The sequence below is a fragment of the Cupressus sempervirens genome, chromosome 9 (genome assembly GCF_028749045.1).
Source record: "Cupressus sempervirens isolate cs-2001-9-10 chromosome 9, ASM2874904v1, whole genome shotgun sequence".
NCBI classification, from domain to species: Eukaryota; Viridiplantae; Streptophyta; class Pinopsida; order Cupressales; family Cupressaceae; genus Cupressus; species Cupressus sempervirens.
The window spans coordinates 709,473,985-709,495,081 of record NC_143126.1 but is presented as its reverse complement, the minus strand read 5'-3'; the positions used below and the strand labels follow the sequence as shown (position 1 = coordinate 709,495,081).

The 21,097-nt window shown below is 30.8% G+C and overlaps 1 protein-coding gene across 3 annotated transcripts in view; it reads left to right on the top strand.

The window, feature by feature from the left end:
* The first annotated feature begins 11,385 nt into the window (after positions 1-11,385).
* LOC149540691 (structural maintenance of chromosomes protein 6B-like) overlaps positions 11,386-21,097 on the top strand; it is a 142,480-nt gene continuing 132,768 nt past the window's right edge. For 2 of the 3 annotated variants that reach the window (XM_089801789.1, XM_089801790.1), the window contains exons 1-5: positions 11,386-11,794; positions 11,887-12,136; positions 12,277-12,382; positions 13,770-13,909; positions 13,994-14,049. In XM_089801789.1, coding sequence (XP_089657915.1) covers positions 11,983-12,136; positions 12,277-12,382; positions 13,770-13,909; positions 13,994-14,049 — 456 coding nt within the window. In that variant the 5' untranslated portion in view covers positions 11,386-11,794; positions 11,887-11,982. Of the gene's footprint in view, positions 11,795-11,886; positions 12,137-12,276; positions 12,383-13,769; positions 13,910-13,993; positions 14,050-21,097 lie in introns of those variants that run through there. The other variant, XM_089801791.1, reaches the window with a different exon arrangement.

Here is a 21,097-nt window from a genome sequence, read left to right as displayed (position 1 = left end):
CTAATTCCAAAACATTGTTAGTTTTTCTAGTGCTATTATGAAATGGACTTTTGGTGTTCTTACCTAGAGCACATCCTTTGGATATGCTTGAATGATCTTTATTCAACTTAGGTAAACCAATAACCATCTTCTCCATAGTTGATAAGGCTTTTAAGTTTAGATTTCCTAACCTTCTATGCCATGTTTCATTTACATCGGTAGCTTCGTGAATTAAGGCTTGAATAGGTTCTATGTTTAATTCATACAAGTATCCCTTTCTTTGAACAATCAACTTTGATTTCTTAAATGAAGAGTTCTTAGACCAAGTCATCACTTTACCGTCCATGAATGCAACATTATGTCCATCATCTTCAAGTGTTGTAGCAGAGATTAGATTCCTCTTTATTCTTCATGCATAGAGTACTCTTTTGAGATAGAGAGAAATACCTTACTTTAGTTTCAAGGTGCAGTTCCCAATTCCTTTGACTAATGATTGGAATTATCACCTATAGTAACTTTGCCATTAACTTCTTCTGATATTGAGTCTAGTACTTCTTTGTATCCTCTAGTGTGTTGAGATGATCCACTATTAATAACCCATGATGTGCTTGATACTTCATTTGATAGTGCATAATACAATACATGTTTCTAAGGATCATAGTTTTCTTCTTTCCTAGTAACGTTTGTACAATTGTTGCTTTGAATTCTCAAAGAAAATAGATCTATAGTGTCCAAGTTTTTCACATTTGAAGCATTTTATTTTGGATAAATCTTTCTTAGGTTTGTCATTTCTTTGATTACCCTTCTTCTTCTTGAAGTGCTTCTTCTTTCTTTTATAAGAATTTATGTTGAAAACATGAAGTTCTTCATCTTTAGTTTTTAATTTTCCTCCTTTCTTGAGTTTCCTAGATTCTGTTTGAAGACAATCTCCTTTAAGTCTATTAAAGTCTGGAAGATTGTCTCTAGCACCTATTCCTTGTAAGAATATTTCCTATGAATCTGGTAACCCATCTATAGCCATAAGTGTTAGTTCCTTGTCTTCAATTACGGTCTCTATACTTGCAAGTTCATCTCTTGGACTAGCCACCCTTAGGAATTATGAATTCATAGAATCTCCCTTCTTTATATGTATATGATTTAGTTGCCTTCTTAGTGCAAGGGTTCTAGTTGCATTGTTAACCTCGTATGTATTTAATAATGCATTCATCATATGAAATTATGTTAGATGTTTCATGAGCACATGTACTATTTCATTTTTAACACCATCTAGTATGATTTGCATGGCTTCCCTATTTCCTTTACTCCAAATAGTTTTATGAGGATCAACATTAGGTTGCTTGGATTCTTTATTAACAATCTGTTTCACATCATTGTCTTCAAGAATCATCGTAATTATGAACTTCCAAACAATGAAGTGTTCTTTTCCATCAAACCTATCTTCGAGTCTGATTGTGCTAGCCATTGAACGTAGAAGGATGTTGCTAGATATTTAAACCTGATTGTCAATTTGTAGATCCTAGGTTCAACTACCAGAGCTCTGATATCATGCAAAGATTTCACAAATTGTGAACAACCAAATCTGATGTGAAGCCTTTAAAGATGTTCTTTATCAATACTAGACAGTATGTATAGTATCCTTTGACTGATGTATAGTTCTACAACTATATAATTAATTTTGCTAGTAAGTCAAATGAAGCAATGAATGCTAAAGGAGAAAATTTATTGTATTTGTGTGCCATTTATCCACATTCCTACCTCTTACTTATAAGGCACCCAAGAGGCATGTCCTTAGACAGGAGATGACTTTTTCTAGGTCGACCCTAACACAAACTAATGAGTATATTGTCTAGATCAACATCTCAAGGATAAACAATTAGTTAGTAAATATACTAACAATAACTATGCCATTTAGAACATTATTAAATGCTCCAAGAAAGACATCAATTAGGGCAATACTATAAGGTATTTAATAGGCCAAATCCTTTTTAAGGATATCAATGCTTTTCTAGATCCGTATGATCTGCAATCTAGATCAATTATGTTATCAGAGTTATATAGGATTAACATTAACAGAGTTGGCCTTTCACAGGGCATCACTTCAGAAGAGTGAGAATTAGTAGCATGTTACTAGTGGTTTTTCCCAAATTGGGTTTCTACGTAAAATCCTTGTGTCAAATGTGTGAATGGAATTTTTAGATGCATGCAAGATACATGATAAGGATATATATCTATGAGTTTTGTTAAGTGGTGAAAAGTATTATTGGAACATTTTGACCTTGGATAACTGAGTCAACCCCCTTCTCAATTATTCTAAAGTATTCCAACAATGAGCCTCTCATGTGGGAGGTATTGGGTTCAAATTCACTTAACACATAAAAATAATTAATTATAATAATTAATAATAATTAATCTAGGCTTCGGTCATTTATCGATAATATATATATATATATATATATATATATATATATATATATATATATATATATATATATATATTCTAAAAAAGCCTTACTTATTAAAAAAATAAAGTGAGAATAATTTAAATAAAGTTTGTTCTAATTAAAGACAAAAACATGCACAAGGGAATTAAATAAATTAAAATAATAAAAGTTTATTTTAAGGAGAGACCTTTGCATGTTTGAAAACCAAAAACCCTAGGTAGAGTTAAACTCTTTATTAAGAGATTCGAACTCATTCCTACACACAAGTTTTGGGAAGCAAAATTTGGAGTTGGAGCAAAAGAATTGTCGAAAGTTTTGAAGGGTTTGGATTTGCATGCATTCACGGGCTCTCTCAGATTTTAACTGTTGTTTTGAGGTAGGGTTTGAAAACCCATTGTAAAATCTTATTGAAAGATCTGTCTACTCTGTGTCTTCTTGGGTGCTTGCATAATGCTTATTAATTTATTATATTAATTTTTGGATAAAGAATTATGTTGTAGATTTTGAAAAGGAAAACTTATTAATCAAAAAAAGTGACTAAGGAGAACTATATATATATATATCATGACTGTATTCTCTTAAAACCTTTTCTAATACAGAAAAAAATTGATTATAGAAAATTGGAAGAAAACAACAAATTGAATAGCTAGGGTTTGAACTTTAAATTTGTCATGTGATTATCATGAATTTTCTAAATAAAGATAAATATTATTCTTATTTCTAAAATAATTTAATTACAATTTTTTTTGGAAAACAAAAGATTAATTGAGAGGAAAGTATGCCGTAGCTAAACTTATACATGCACATAAAATCAAATATGATAAATATAGAAAATTAAGTATATTATGGTTGCATGATTTGAGGGATCAAAGGCACATGAAAATACTAATTGCATGCCTATTTTTATTTTTTAATTTATTTTAAAAAATAAAATAATTATTAATTATTAATTTCAATTTTTTTTAATATTAAAGATAAATAAATATTTTATTTATTTATTTTATAAATTAAATAAATAAATACTACTTATTTTCTTATATGTGGGTTTTTAAACTAATTCTTTTTAAAAACTTTGAGTGGGTTATAACTTTTTTTTTAATTTATTAATGCAAGTGGAGTTATAAGTTAATAAATATATATGTGACGTAGCTATATTTTAACAAGATTTATAGTTGAGATAACTATATAATCATCTAGTTACGAATATTTAAATATTATGAGATAAACTATAAATAGTTTAATTATACTTATAATTTCAAGTTTGAGTTATCTCGAGTTATCAAGATTTAATCTAATAATATACATTTATGTTATTAATTAAATCATTCACGACTTAAGATTTTTTAAATTCATAACATGATAATATTACATGATTGATAACCTTTATCCAACTGTGAAACGATTGTGAAATGAAAACTTGAATTTGATGCAAATCATTTTTTATCAAATTATATTTATTAAAAAATTACTAAATAACTACACTTGTTTTAAATACCAATAAAAAAAAATTACATTTGTTTTAAATGTATGTCGAAATGTCATGTTCTATCTTATGATAGTTTTTTGGGGGAAAACTAGTAGTTAGGCCAACTAATATTGTTTACTAAAGGCTTGGGCAATGATGGTTTTATGCTCCTGCTATGTGATGTTGTTTTGTCGCGATTCTTTCATTCCCAACCAATGTGTTATATTCACATATTTTTGTGATGAGATCAAGTTCTTTTTTGTAAGCTCATGTATTGTGATTTTTTTGGTGTAATCTATGAGGTTTTCAACCAGTTATCTATTGGTTCTTTCTAGTTGCTTGTATAGGACTGAGGTGAATATTGTGATTTTCTTGTTGTGACCTATGAGGTTTCAATCATTTATCTATTGGTGTTTTCTAGTTGCCTGTATAGGACTGAGGTGAATATTGTAATTTTATAAGATATACTTTTTACGAGCTTAGGATAGGTTATCTATGTGTATGCTAGGAAGTGGCTTGCCATGGAGGTTAGGGCACTGAAGAGGTTGTACGAGTAACCCATTATAAGTTTTATTAATAAGTGATAACATTTCATTAATGGGGTTAAAATAAATTAACAAGATTCAATGTATTACTTCCTCCATGCCTCAAGTGCTAGTATAGGCTACGATGAGAATAGAGATGATGCTTGGTTATGACCTTGCCTCGTTAGTATGCATTGTCTGTAAGAAAGGATACTAATGCCGCAAAGAGTCACTAGGGGTTAGAGTCCAAAGAGACTGCCAGGGAAACCTTAGAGTTGACTCGTGTGATCATGGCACTTGCCCACATACATATTAGATTTCCTATGTGTCTTTGTTGCCACTAGAATTAGATGTTACTTGTGTACTTAGTACCTTTGAGACTGATTTCTATAAGGATTCCTTGACCTAGATTCTTGTTATGAATTTTAGATTGTTATCCATTTGGGATTTGAGATTATCTCCTTAGCACGGTGGGAGTGGGCCATTTAGGTTCCACGAGGTCAGGTGGTAGTGTTTCTTATAACATTGAGATCCGACAACTAGATTTACCTTGTGTAGTTGTTCTATTCTTCTTGTCTTGTGATTATGTTATATGGTCATATTCTAGTATATTGTACTTTGATTATTTGAGATCCTATGGGATGTTGTATCTTATCATGATGCACATTCTTGTAGCATTTCATACCCTACAACGTGTGCAGAGGATGAGTATGCATTTTGGTTATGTCGTGTGACATCTTAGGTACTTCGATATTCTTTCATGTGATTTCATACCTATGGTTATTCCATGACATGGACTTTATTTACTTATCAGATTTAATCTTAATAAAAATTATGTGTGTGATTCGATGTTATGGAACCCTTGAGAGATATAATTGTTATTGCTTCCGCTTTGTTATCTCTTGATTGTTTTAAATCTTAAATAAATGTTTAGCAAACCTAGTGACATTATAAGTTAATTTCTCTTGGGTTCCCTGGCGGGGCATTACATCCTTAACATTGGCAACCTCAAATAATAGTGCATTATCAACAAATAAGGAACAAGTAACAAAATTTCATTCCTCGGTGTATTATGGGGGTTTATTTATTCCATTCCTAGGGGGAAAATAAGGAATGTGTAACAACAAATAAGGAATGGGTAACAAGTTCCATTCCTTAGTGTAGAATGGGTAACATATTCCATTCCTCAATGTAGCAAATAAGGAATGATTGCATTTTTTTAATAGTGTAGTATGGAGGTTTTTGGGGGCATATTCTATAATTTTTATTTTAACAAATATGTGTTGTTTTTTAAATAGTGTATGTATATATGTATAAACTATAGTTTTATACACTATTACAAAAAATTATCAATAAAAGATTAGTGTTAGCATACTTCTAATTGAGAAAAGGCAATAAAATGTTGAGCCATATCTATTTTGAAAAGAGTGGTGGACCCTCCGTACATCCATGCATTAAGGAGAAAAATGACTAAAATAACTACTCTTGTTATTCAAATCATTTATATTTTTAACAATTAGACCGTTCCACAAAATTTATAATAATGAATGATGATACTTTTCATAATTTTAAAAACTTTTTTTTTAATAATTATAAAAATAATTTATTTTAGTAAAGTAGTTTTTAGATTATGATATTGCTATCAAGATTTTGGTATGTAGTTTTTGAGTCAAACTCATTATCCATGTTTCATAAGTAGTGATTCACATAATCCATCTCTAATGAGAATAAATTAAACATTAACACTCATTCACCCATGTTCCATGAGTAGATTAATTATTTTTTAAAGTATTATGCTAGTGTTAGGTTCTTTTCTTCTTATCTAGATAACACATCAACAACATAAGATTGACATGTCTTATGAAAAAAGATGTGAATAAAAAATTAATAATTAATTTTTTTTTCTTTCCATTTTTTTAAGTATAAGAAATCTAAAATATATATTAATAAACAAGTGGCATAAAATTTCTCACTACAATTTTACCCATTAAAATGTGCACTCTTAAAATAAATGAGTTATTATTTTATAAAAAGGATTCCAAACAAACTCATAACATATTTATTATTATTCATTTCATAACACATCTTGCTTTATCCAAATATATCTAAAAGCCCCCTTAAAAACCTTGCTATAAGTAAACTTTGATGCAAGCCATCTTATTATTAGAAATTCATGTAGAACTCTATTTAATATCTCCCATTTTTTAAAGGCATCATTAGAGGGGGGAGCATTGTAACAAATTAAATTCTATGTTAATATTTGATTCTAATTTATTTATTTTATTTATTGTTGTTTTTTATTGGCATTTTACTATGGAGTAGGACATTTCCATTTGAAATTTGCAACAATTTGTAGATGGTGGGAATTTGAGCTATAAGACTTCTCAAAAGTTTAGTCATTTTTTTGGAATCTCGTAAATAAAATGCACCCCTACATTTTCTTCTTCTTCATTTTGTCTCATTTACACATTCTTCGTTAGACTTAATAGATTTGGACTAAATTTCATAATTTTTTATTTGTGTAAACCCTAAATTTTTTTAATGTTCCAAGCATGGATGCAAAGAGTTTAGAATTAAAAAAATTATCAGATATCCTTGTCCTTTTCAACTGCATATTAAAGATTGATCTATTACAAAACAACCATTTCCCACATTTTAACAAACTACATGAATCAACATTGAACCAACCAACCAATCAACCACCTACTTTTTAAAAAAGACACAAACTCCTCATCGTAACCCTTATTAATTAATATGAAGTTTTCCCCCCTTTTTTCTAGGGTAATGTCATCCAATTACTTCTAATTTAAACCTTCATAGTTGATTATCATTTACAATTATTATAGTATTGTGTAAGGAGTACTTTCCCTTAGCAATTTATAATCTTTAGCAAACGACTTTAACTAGCACCTGCACCCAAAAAAGGTACAAGGACTAGGCCGATGGGTATTTAATTTGAAAGCACAATTAAATCTCTACATAATAAAACAAATTTTAACTAATAAATACAAGATTCAGGTGCATTTTGGCCCCTCCATAGCCAAAACCTAGAATATACATCCTACTAACATTGCCAAAATAAGAGGAGACTTAGTATTTTTTGTTGTGGCTATTAAGTGTACCATGCACATACTTTTATCTCTTAAAATAAGAGACTTTTCTCCCTTTTGAGCTTAAATTCAAAACTTTAGTTAGCAATTTTTTTGTTTATTGAAAAAATGCATATTACATAGTTGCAGTTATAAACTGCAAGAAAATCAACTAGACACACAAAATAACATATATGACATTGTTGTAGCAAAAAAAATAGAAACAACTGTACAAAATAGAGAAAATGTTATGGCTGGAGCAATACAAATAGCAACTATAAGACAAATTTGCCAGATCAGTCCTGTAGAAATGCAACTATGTGATGCCCAATATTGATCTCTTTCTTGCCAAGCAGTTGGTTAATCTAAACTTTAATTTTTTGAATTTGAAAATCCAGTCTCAAATCCTTTTTAACAGCAACCTGTAGCTGAGAGAAAAGAGATATCAAACAATATAAAATGTTTGAATAAAGCCTTAAAAGTGGAAATTCCAGATGAGGACTACTGTGATTATTGAAGACCATTGTACATCTTGTTCTCCATATATGGAATAATATAACCTACCACATACCATCAATAATAATATTTTTATGTAACCCAACCCCCATAAGAGCCTCTTTCCGACTTAGCTCGTGATAAAAAATAGCAAACAAATAATTGAAAACTGAATTCCATTGCTTCTTCACAAATTGATAGTCCTAAAAAATATGTTTCATGCTCTCTGATTTAAGACAAAATGACCAACTGATCAGCTGGACCATTATACATTTCAACCTATCCTCAATGGGAAGCTTGCAATGTAAAATCTTCCAAGCAAGTAGTTGAGCATCTGCATTGATTTTTGTCTTCCAAATTTGAGTTGACAATTTTAGCCAAACAGTTTCATTGAATCTACATTTCCATTTAGAATTCAATCGATCTTTCACATGCACCATAGGAAGCAAATCTAAGCAAACCTTCTTCAAAGGGAAACGAAAAAAAGGATACGAAGACAACCATCATAGTCCTTGAAAAAATTACACTGTATTGGAGTGTATAGTTTCGTAGTCAAATCCAAAGAGACTAGAGATTGGACAAAAATAAGGAATGCTTTATAACCATTACTCAAACTAAATTTAGTTTGAAGTGTGTGCCATGAAAACCAATCCATTGAATGGAAATCTCAAAGGTCCCAAACTGTGCTAATTCCTTTTTTAAATAGATGATAGGAGTGCTTTGGAAACATTAAGGAAAGAGGTTGATTTTGATAATGAATGTGCTTATTTCACTAGATAGAAGAAGTGGAAAAACTAAAGCCATGCTGAAGAGAATCTCTTTTCCAACTCAAAAGACAACAAATATGTTGCCAAGCTCTCCATATAGACTGAAGTGAGAACGAGGCCTTGATAAAGAAAGGGGCATGAAGCACTTTATCAAGTCTGCCCACATGCTGCCATTTACCTTTCATAGTAGCAAGATCAATACAATTCTGTATGAGTATCTTCCATGGCTCATTCCCATGAGTAGCTTTGATTATCCATTTGGATGCCAAACATAATCCTTGTGTTCTTGGATCTATCAGTCCTAGTCCCCCTTTACATTTAGGTTGAATGTAGTGAGCCCATGAGGTAGAAATAAAACCTTTAGTACCATCCCATTTGGCCCATAGAAATTGATGAATAATTTTAACTAAGTCCTCATATCCCTTCTTAGAAGGCATCCAACATGATGAGAAGTAAACATAAGTTACTAGAAAGATTTTATTAACAAACATAATTTTACCAGCCAAGAATATATGCTTAACTATGCTAATAGAATGACATAGATTTTAGTTGGCAAGTTTGAAGAGTGAGTGAAATTGTTTTTCCATTTATAACATTTTTTTTTCAAAATTTTCAATTTATTTCATAGTAAACTTTGAACTCTCTAAATATAATCATTGTTTACACACACACACACACACACACACACATTCCTTGAATCAAATATTTATATGGTAAAAATACTTATTCAAACTTTTGTAATTGGTTTTAAGAGTAGATTTTTTATGAGATATTTTAAAAAAATGTATCAAGTCATAATGTGTAGATAAATTCAAATTAATATTTTTTGAGTTAAATTAATGTGAGCATCACTTAAATTTAATTTCTACTCAAAACAACAATCATATTCACAAATAAAGGAAAAAATCTTACAAATTCTAAATTAAGATTTTATTGTTATTTACTCTATACTAAATAACAAAACCATGTAAAGTTTCATAGTGTGTAGTGAATCTTTCTTAATGTGAACACATTCATGATGTAGATTCTTTGAAGTCCATTTCATATTGGTAAAAAAAAAGATTATTTTCTCTCTTTTGAACTTAAATTCAAAATTTTAGTTGTCAAATTTTAAAAGTGATTGGAATCTTTCTTCTATTTATAACAATTTTTGTAAATTCTTTAAATTTGTTTCATAGTGGAATCTTGAACTCTCTAGATTTAGTCATTGTTAATTTATGTATATTTATTTTCCTTCAATTAGATATTTATATGAAATGTATCAAGTTATAATACATTAGTGAATTCAAAGGAATAGTTTTTAAATTAAATTAACTTATGGTGGTCTTATAGTATTTAATATTTATATATAATTCACTTTTGAAAGTACCTTAAAATAATTATTTCTGATAAAAATATGCGCAGTTAATTTTATACTAATATAATAATTAGATTCATTTAAAAAAATTATGTACGATAAAAAAAAAACTTAATTTTTATTTTCAAATTATTTAAGAATGTATATTGTTAATCTTTTAAAAATTGTTCTTACTTTAAACAAGTATTGGTGCCTTGAATTTTAAGATTCATCGAATATTAAGATATTTATTTTGTTTTAGAATATTTAAAAATAATAATAAATTATATATAACGTTTTATTATTAAATTTTTATGTTGTTTATCAATTAAACTTATTATTGTTGATTTACTTATACACATAGATATAGTTATTTATAAGATTTTTTTCTCTCGTGAGTATGATCAATCTTCTCTTGAATTCCATTAATACAACCACATTTTCCTACTCTTAACTTTGGAGTGTAAAAGTTAGCTATTTTTAGAGATTTTGAATATTGAATTGTTTTGTTATTTATTTCATTTATATTGTTTAATATAAATATAATATTTTTTAAGAATTAAAATTTAATTTTTCATTTTAATTTTCTAAAGGGATGTTTAAATATTTTATTATATAACTTTGAATATTAGAAAAATTATATTGACTTATAAATTATTAATAATTTAAATTATAAGAAAAGACAAATTACCAATTGCTAAGATAATATTTCTGGAAAAAAATAGAAACATGTATAACATACTTTTTTCAAAGAAATATTAAAATCTATTCACTTGAATTAGTTAAAATATTCATTCCAAAGAAACAAAACTTGTTTATAAATATACATTCCAATAAAGAACTTTCCATTATTCCCTATGAATCTTGGATGACAAATGTATTTAATTATGTGTTTGGTATGTTTCATTTTTGTAGATTGTTATCTTGAATACTTGAAAGTATAAAATATTCTCATGGAAAGGAAAAGTACTACCAACATACCAAAATTCATTGAATTCTTTTATAAAACAATGATACGAAAGCATGTATTTTCCTTGATTCATTAATGTTTTGAGTACTACTTAGAAACAAGTAAATCCCAAATCAAAGAACAACCAACCTCAATAATACAAATCCTTAATATGAAAGTTTAATAATATTTCTAATTTTCTATTAATATTTTAAGATTTATAAATATTTAATATTATAAATTATTTATCAAGCTTGAAAGTTGTTTTAAATCATTGAAAAAATAAAAAATCTTACATTAAAATTTTAATATTAAATAATATTCATTAAGTTGGAACTTGTTTTGGCTTTTAATTATAAGCTTTCCTACAACAATCTCTCCCCAAACACGATATCTATTCGCCATTTCTCTCGTTTTCATCGTTTTAGCTGAGATGTGCACTCCGTACAGAAGCTATTTCCGCAGAATCGTCTCTCAGACACCTCCCGTTTCGTGCAATTGTTGAACTCGAACCACACCCGCTTAACCAGCAACAATCGTGGTTTAGTGCATATGTAAATGAATGATATTTACTCAAATCCAGAGTAAAAGTCTCCTTCACAATCGGTGTCCAATTCCCGCCACGACTTTGAACACTGGACGTCGCTACTGTCACAATGTTTTTGAAAAACAATAACAGCGAGCCGAGCTGAACAAAATCAATAAAAGAATGGAAATTTAGCTGGTTTTCAGGAATACTACAACCAAGGGTGAGGGAAAGTTCATGCGTTCATTTCATATTCATTTCTTTCTCTTTTTATTCTCGAAACTCTAAATTGCTTTCTTGCATTTTCTGAAACAGGGTATTTGGGCTTTTATGCGTTGAAACCCTAAGCCCAAACCCTTATATGTGAAGCATTTTTGTATTCATTTGATTTTTGATGCGCGCTGGCTTGTGATGGAGAACATACCGGAAGAATTTCCGGTAAGCAGCAGCCAAAGGGGAGGCGCTGCTACTATCTTGAGGATCCGCGTGGAGAATTTCATGTGCCACAGCAGCTTGCAGATAGAGTTCAGCGAATGGGTTAATTTTATTACTGGCCAGAACGGGAGTGAGTGAATTGTTAATGCCCTTTTTTCTCAAAGATTTTAATGTCTTGTAGTTTATAAATATTGTTTTCTGTAGTTTATGAATTGCTGTGGTTCGCTTGTTCTGCTTAATCATTTTTAATGTATCGTTACACTTTTTTAGGTGGAAAAAGTGCTATTCTAACGGCATTATGCATTGCTTTTGGAATCAAGGCAAAAAGTACTCAGAGGGCAACTTCTTTGAAGGAATTTATCAAGAATGGGTGCAGGTAACTTTGGTTATGTATTAGCTGTTCTTTTTCAAGCTTCAGTTCAATTCAATACGAGAGCAGAAAATTGAGCTGCCCAGAAGTATTTAGAAAATGTTCAATTCATACTTGGTCTTTGTTATTAAAAAATGGTTATCTCTCTGGGTTCACGATGAGTCATCTTTATTGGTTTTTTATGATTAGTTTGCTTCTTCAATTTGACATCTTTTTGAATTGGTTTCTTCCATTCAAATGCTCCTTGGACGCAATGCCCTCACTTGGATTCCTTTAAATCATACTTGGATGCAACTTCACACCTTCTTCCTTTAAATGATACTTGGATGCAATGTCACATTTTCTTGCATTAATTTAGTGTTTATATAAATATATAATTATATCAATTGGATGGTAACTGCTGCACTCCTCCATAGAACTTTTCTCGTTTGATTTGATCATCTCCAGCATGATTGGTTACAGCTTGAGGATCCTACTTGAATAGTTGATCGTGTTAGGTACACTACTACAAGCTGAGATGGATCACCAGATTCTGTGAAGTGAATGATCCGTGCTGTCTGTTCCTTCTGGGAAATGGAGACCAAGGAAAACCTTTTTCAGTTGTCCTCCATACTGTGATATCCAAGGCTGCTATTATTGCATGCATAAAGAATTAGGTGGTTATGTGTCTGTTGTCTTTTGTTAAACTGATCAGATTTTCACGGCCCATCTCCTTGAAGAGTGTGTCATTTTCATGCACAGGATGGTTTAGCTGGACATGGATGAGGTTTATTTTAGAACTCTTCAGTCTGACCAGAACTGTTTGGACTTTTGTTATTTTATTTTTCAAGTTGCTGAATAAGTAATATTTCAGATAACTGACAGAGAAAACGTAATACTAAAACCATCAAACACAAAATAAAAAACTAAAACTATTAAATCCCTAATTGTGTAGGATCACCCACAACAGATTTCAGATCCCCATCTGTTTTTTGTCAATCATCTATGTGTGGATTTGATGCAAACTCCTCATATTTGTCATCAGTAGATTTCTCAGTTAGCTTTTGCTACCTATGTGTGATGTAGTGGTCATGTTAACTGCTGGCCTGCTGGGTATTCACAATATGGCAATTGAACTTCAGATATGTCATGATCTGCAAACACAAACTTAATCACAAACTTAGAGACTACATTTTAATTGATGTAGTATGCCCAATGATGTAACTTTGAAAGTCAATTGTGGAGCCTACTTCCAGTTGCTCAAATTGAATTAAATGAATAAATCAGTTTTAATCAATATTTATAGTTTTACTATTTAATAATTTTTTACTGTCAATATAATTTTTTTTTTTTTGTGACATAATCAAGAAATACTTCTTTAACAGTATCAAACTTTGGGCTCATCTTTTTGCAGTTATGCTCTTGTTGTTGTGGAGTTGAAGAATGAAGGTGAAGATGCTTTCAAACATGATGTTTATGGAGATAAGATAATCATTGAGCGTAGAATACTTGAATCTTCGAGTTCGAGTACTACTACTATAAAGAACTACCAAGGTTTGAATTTTGATAAATTCAGATGGGCATAAAAATTGATTGTGTTGTGTTTTATCGTTACATTTTATGATCTATATATTGCAGGTAAAAAAGTTACCCAAAAGCGTGATGAACTTCATGAGCTTGTGGAGCATTTTAATGTAAGTGACTATATGTTTCCCTTCTTTTTTGTGCTCTATTAATAAATCAAGAGGTCATTTGGTATGCATGTCGTAAAGTCTCCTCTTTATTTTAGCAGTAATATTCTAAGTTACTGGTTCGAGTTCAATTCAAAGTTCGAGTTGGAAGAACCAGTGCTGGTATGGCAAAAATTTGGAAAGGGGTTTGGGTTCGTTTGTACAAAAATATGTAAAAATTATATATATACATATTTATGAAGCCTTGAAGCATGCATTAAAATTAGAATGTGATTTTATGATTTAAACAACAAAAACACCATAAACTTTAAAACTTGTAATCATAGCATCATGAATTGTGATCATACCATCATATATTTCAAGTGCAACATCAAAGATTCAAAACATTAAAATTAAATGAAAATCTTAACAGCAATTTCCAGTATCATTGTGTTCTTTTTTGGTCGGTAATCACTCCGCAGTCAACCAAGTATGTGGACAAGAGTTGACAACTAACAACAATAGGAGGTGGGTTCCTATTAGGAACTCCAACCATTAAAGAGTCAAGAAAAACTATTTTTATATGGTAGGGGCAGATAAACCCAAATGGGTGTATCCTAAACAAGTAGGAACATATGATGTCATGCATTTCAAACATTTCTTTTTACCATGAGAAAGTTAGTCTTGACACTAGAGGAGAAAGTATGATTCATGAGAGACCTTATAATTTGCACCCTTCAATATATAAAATCTGTTGTATTATCCACAGGTTTTTTCATTTTGTAGTTGAATTAGACCATGGCAAGAACACTCATGGAGGCTTGTAGGTTGTGACTTTAGTTTTACCAAGGTTAGAATCTGATTTAAAAATTAGTCTTGACACTAGAGGAGAAAGTATGATTCATGAGAGACCTTATAATTTGCACCCTTCAATAGATAAAATCTGTTGTATTATCCACAGGGTTTTTCATTTTGTAGTTGAATTAGACCATGGCAAGAACACTCATGGAGGCTTGTAGGTTGTGACTTTAGTTTTACCAAGGTTAGAATCTGATTTAAAAATCTCAAATCAGTCAAGTTCTTCTAGCAATAATTGAAACTTCAAAATATTTATGTTGATTTTATGCCAGCCTTTTGCTTGTGGTTAGGGTTTATAGACCACCAATTTTTGATAACAGGATTGATGATTTTTTAAAGCCAGTTTTGAACAAATCCAATGCCTAGGATTTTTGTGAGCAAATTTTCTACAGTTTGCCGGTAGGGCATCCTTGACATGTGGGCAGGGTTTGAAGATTTTCAATTTTATTTTTTTGGGCTTTTATAAATGTCAGAAATGGAAATTTCTTTGGATAAATATTTTGCTTTCAACTTTCACACCTAGAAAGTAAAAATCTAGATGCAATGGATGCACAAGAATCTGTGGATAATAGTTAATGGAAATGAGACACTTCCTACACATGCTAGTAAAATGCTAGAATTGTAGAACAGAGATGATAAAGCCAAAGTTGTTATTGGTCTTGCCCTCCCTGATTTGGAGTTGCATCATGTAAATCTGACAAAATCATCTAAGGAATTTGGGAAAATTTGGATACTATAAGTTTATTTGGAGCAGCAGTGGTTAATATAGAATTCTCTTTGAAGCTTCAATTATTCAAGCTCAAGATCGCTGACAAAATTCACTATGACAAACCGTGTGAATGATCTGAGGTCTCTTCTTTGACAACTACCAGAGGGCAGTGCTGTAGTGGATGATGAAAATGCTAAAGCTATTTTATTAAATAGTTTCACTTCAAAATTTTGCTGTGTAATTTTTACTCCGAGTTAACTTTCTTCTAAAAGTTGGGAAGATATGATTTTTGCTCTCCTAGTTATTGCAAAAGATACAACAGATGATCCTTAACCTGAGGTAGCATTATACTCAAACAGAAGGTTTGAGAAGGGAAAAAGAGCGACAAAATGCTCCTATTTCAAGAAAATGGGCCTCATTGTTTGGCTCTGTAGACTTTGAGCACATAATGATCTCAAAGGTAGACTCAAAGGAGCTAATGTAGCCACTGTTGAAGATCCTTAAAATGTTGACAATGGTGAAGGAGAAGTTACTTTTTATGCATTTTTATGAAGTCTAGGTCTTTGAAGTTTGGAGACATGTTGAAAAACAGTATAGATGACTCAGAATGGATGGTTATGTAATTACCACGTGAGTTTGTGATTTGTTGTCCAATGGTTCAAGATAATTGTAATTCAAAACTTTGGGGAGGTGTTAATCTGGGAAATTGGGAATTCAGCTCAGGAGCTATACCTTTACAAAGGTTAGAGGCAGCTCAATGGAATTATGCTATGTGTATGGTCTTTTTTAAAGAAAAGCTTTTGAAGAATGGCATATTCATATTTGAGGGTGTTTTTTGTTTTGTTTTAGTGAAGTAAGCCTTAAGGTGGGTATTTCAATAATATTAAATGATTAAAAGATACAGCTTACAGTTGTAATAAAAACATCTATGTTTTATTTCTATTTTTTAAGTTCACTTTCTGACTCTTAAGTGTGTCATGTAATGTTTATCTGTTTGGATGGTTTGATTCTCCAATCTCTATATAAGGAGACGGACCTCTTTGTTATTGGTATCTTGTTTATTAATGAAATGTTAACAATGTAATGTTTCATTAATTTTTGCAATAATTTCCACATAACCTTTGTAATAGTAATGTTGAAGGTCTTCTTAATGTCTAAAAAGTAGGAAAACTTTTATTCCTCTTAAGTTTCAGAATGACAAGTGACAAATTTTAATAATTGGAAAAATATAAAAATATAGGAAGTTTTAAATATTCATATAATAACATCGATAAGGCATTTATTATATACTTTATAAAATATTAATACATACCATTAGAGTTGAACTGAGATTTCACTTGGAAGTTGACACACATTAACAAAATTTAATTGCTTTCATTGCTAATATACTTAAATTTATTATCTAAAGATTACAACAGAATGTGCAAAGGCTACAAGTTTCAAATATTAATATAATAAAATTGATATGACATTCAATATCTACATCATAAAACATAATATTAGAGTTGAACTGGGATTTCGCATGGGAAGTTTAATACAAAATTTAATTGTTGTCATTGCCAATGTGCATATATTTATTATACAAAGTTTACAACAAAATGCACAATGGCTTCAAGTTTCAACTACAAAATTACAAGAACATTTAATCTGTAAAGAGTAAAAATGCCGCAAACTACAAGCTAAGAGCAATTTTTTAAAACTAGCCAGGGCAGATAAACCCAAGTGGATGTATCCCAAACATGTAGGGGTATATAATGTCATGCATTTCAGACAATTCTTTTAACCATGAGAAAGTAAGTCTCAACACTAGAGAAGAAAGTATGGTTGATGGAAACCATATAGTTTCCATCGTTATATATATCAAGGTATTCTTTTAATTGTTATCATTGTCAATGTGCATATATTTATCATACAAAGTTTACAACAAAATGCACAATGGCTTCAAGTTTTAACTACAAAATAACAAGAACATTTAATCCGTAAAGAGTAAAACTGCCGCTAACTACAAGCTAAGAGCAAATGGTTAAACTAGCCAGGGCAGATAAACCGAAGTGGATGTATCCCAAACATGCAGGAGCATATAATATCATGCATTTCAGACAATTCTGTTAACCATGAAAAAGTAAGTCTCAACACTAGAGAAGAAGGTATGTTGAATTAGCCAGGGCAGATAAACCCAAATGGATGCATCCCAAAGATGTAGTAGTACATAATGCCATGCATTTCAGACAATTTTTGTTAACATGAGAAGGTAAGTCTCAACACTAGAGAAGAAGGTATGGTTGATGTAAACCTTATAGTTTCCACCCTAAATATATAAAATTTGTTCTATTTTCCAGAGGGTTTTCTTTTAGTAGAATTAATACATGGAAAGAGCATTCATGGTGGTTTGTAAATCATAATTTTAGTTTTGCTGAGGCTAGAAACTGATTGTGAAATTTTAAAACTGGGTGAGTGCATCTAGTTGTCTCTGTAAATACACCCATGATCTGAATGATTGTATTTTGGAACTAAGTATTCAATCTCATTAATGTTCACGTGAAAGAGAGTCAGTTAAAAGGAGCCCATGTTTGAAGAATATAGTACTTAATATAATTGTTGAGAAGTCCATCAATGGAAGGTAGAAAATCCACAATTATCTCATGGAGCTTCATGATATAGCAGAAATAATTTTGTTTGAGATGCTGGTTCCGTGTAACCTTTGCAATAGTAATGTGCAAGGTTTTCCTAATTTCTAGGAGTAAAATTTTTTATAGTCTTTCAGTTTGTAAGATGAATACGGAAAGGAAGTACTATTGATAAGGTATACATCATACATATCATAAATCCTTAATACATTACAGTTGAATTTATATTTCACATGGATGTTGATAAACCAATTAACAAAATTTAATTGCTTTGATCATTCATTGTCAATGTGCACATGCTTACAACAATATGCACATAGGCTATAAGCTTCAAATTCAAAAAATTAGAACATCTAAAATCTGCTGCTGCCCCTAGTCAATATTTGATAACGCTATGGAAAATTGAAGTTTGAATTCGCATCATTGCCACTAAGTATCTATGTCATTCAATGCAACTACAACCAATCCCTTCTATACCTCCTCAACTTGTGTGGCATCTTTGGAACAACATCCTACCTCATCATTATATCGAGGAATACTCATAGGATTTACTACATATCATTTGAGATTTAGTGCATAGACTAGCATATGAGATTGGGTCTTCATAGTGGAACACCATTTCATCACAAGGGGCTTAACACTTTTCTCATAAAATCCCAAATTAGGATCCTTATTATGATTGCCTTGTTTCATTTTTTCCAAGCATGTTCTCAAAGGTCTCTTAAATCTTCTGAAGACCAGGAAAGTTTATTTAAATAGATCTTATAGCTTGCACGATAGGTGAGATGAAGCAAGCATACTTATAAAAGAGTTGCAAACATAAAAAATAAGAAAAAGATTAGGTTTCAAATGGCAGAATAAATGCCATTACAAAGAAGGAAAATATTTTACAAGCTATAAACATTAACAAATTTATTGTCAAGGATCTTTGGTTTTGCATTTTTTCGTCACATTGAGTTTGCCTTCGGACATTTACACCACTTTTGAATAACGGTCATTATGTATTTAGATTCTTGCACTTGAAGCATGCTGTCTAACAAAATGAAGTAGCTCACATATCTAGTATCCATGGGTTCAGGATTTCCTTTCATGAAAAGGTTTCAACAAAAGAAGTGAGGCATGATGGTTGGAAAATTCAAATTAATGTTGTATGTCTTTAGCCTTTGATACCATTGCTTTCATTCAAGCTATTTTCCAATTTTTTTTCAATGCATCATTTAATACATGAACACAAGACAACACGAGGCTCAAAAAATGTGCTTATAAGCACCTTGTACCATCAAACCAGCTACCTTACACTTGGATGGATTGGTCAACATGTGTACAACATTAGTGGATTCATTTTCTTGTACGACATCCTTCAAAATTTCAAATTGGAATTTTCCATTCTCCCTCTTTCCTGGGCAATCAATAGCTCTAAGAAAAATAAGAGGTAGTTAAAAGTTGATGATAGTAGTGACAGACGGTTGATGTTTAACATTGCTGCACCCATCCATGATGATAGAGAAACCCTCTATTATCCAAGTTTGCCTCATTTCTTCTATCTGTGATGATAGAGAAACTCTCTATTATCCAAGTTTGCCTCTGTAATGTCCCCATTTTGGTTGACATTGTTTTGCGTGCCAAATCAGTCTATCACGGACTCTCGTAGATTGGTGGTTGTGATGAGAGAGTCATTCTGGCGTTTATTTGAGGATTGGATGGCTTATTATGCTCTTGGAGATATTATTTTATCATTACTTTTTATACGTGGCCTACATGTTATAATTTTAAGTTGAGATTGCACTTTTATTTTATAAAGTTATTTAATTATAAAAGTGCATTATAATGGGATTTTATAATGGATGCTTCTAGAAGTTCTTAGTAACTTCTTAGAAAAGTGAATAAATAGAGGGCTTGGTCTCTCATTTGGACAGACTGGATTTGATGATTCTACTACCTTTTCTCTATGAGCATTTGTGGAACCATCTAGGTTTGCAAATTTTCAATTGGTCTTTGGGAACGATACCTCCCAGCAGATCGCATAATTGAGGAAGTGAAAGATCTTCTGAAGGGTTGCACTTTGGAGATAGTATTCAGCTATCTCAAGCTGAGCATAACTGTGGCCAAGGGCCAACATCTAGAGGATTTGTTTGAAGAAATTTTAATTGCATATCTTGAGGAAGTTTCTACTTCAGTTCAAGAGGGTTTGATTTTTTTAAAAGCAGGCCCAAAAAAAAGAACCGAAAAAGCAAGTTCGAAAAAGCATCTCGAAAAAGCAAATCCGAAAAAAACAGTCCGAAAAAGTAGTTCAAAAAAGCAAAGTGAAAAAACAGATCTGAAAAAAGCAAGTGAAAAAGCAGAATAGAAAAAGCAAAGCAAGAAGATAGTATTGGAGAAAATTATTACAGCCATCTACAACCAGGTTCCTTTGTTTGCATTGCATTTTAGGTGTTATAAGTTTCAGCTGTAGGTGTGCATTATACTAGCATTATCATTTTTGTAATCCATGTAAATGCCTAAAAAGTCTTGGCCATAATTCATGAGCATTGTATTAGAAATTTCATTGCAATTAAGGAGATAATAGTTGTTGGTGTCATTTGAGCAATTCAATATTATTATTTATCAGCTAGTTAGTTTGCATACCAACTGTTTGTAAAAATGCCAGTTGGCTGTAGGTTTTCATTTCATTCATGATCAACTTATTAATTTGCATGCCAATTGTTTGACAAAATGTCAATTGGTTGTAGAGTCTCTTTTTGGCATAAATAATGTTATAATTTTTGCATCCCAAGTGTTTGTCAAAATTACTAGTTGCTGTAGCTGCATATTGCAAGTAGTTTTCAGTCACATATATGTATTGAATATTGTCAGAATAAGTTGCACATTCATGTTAGGT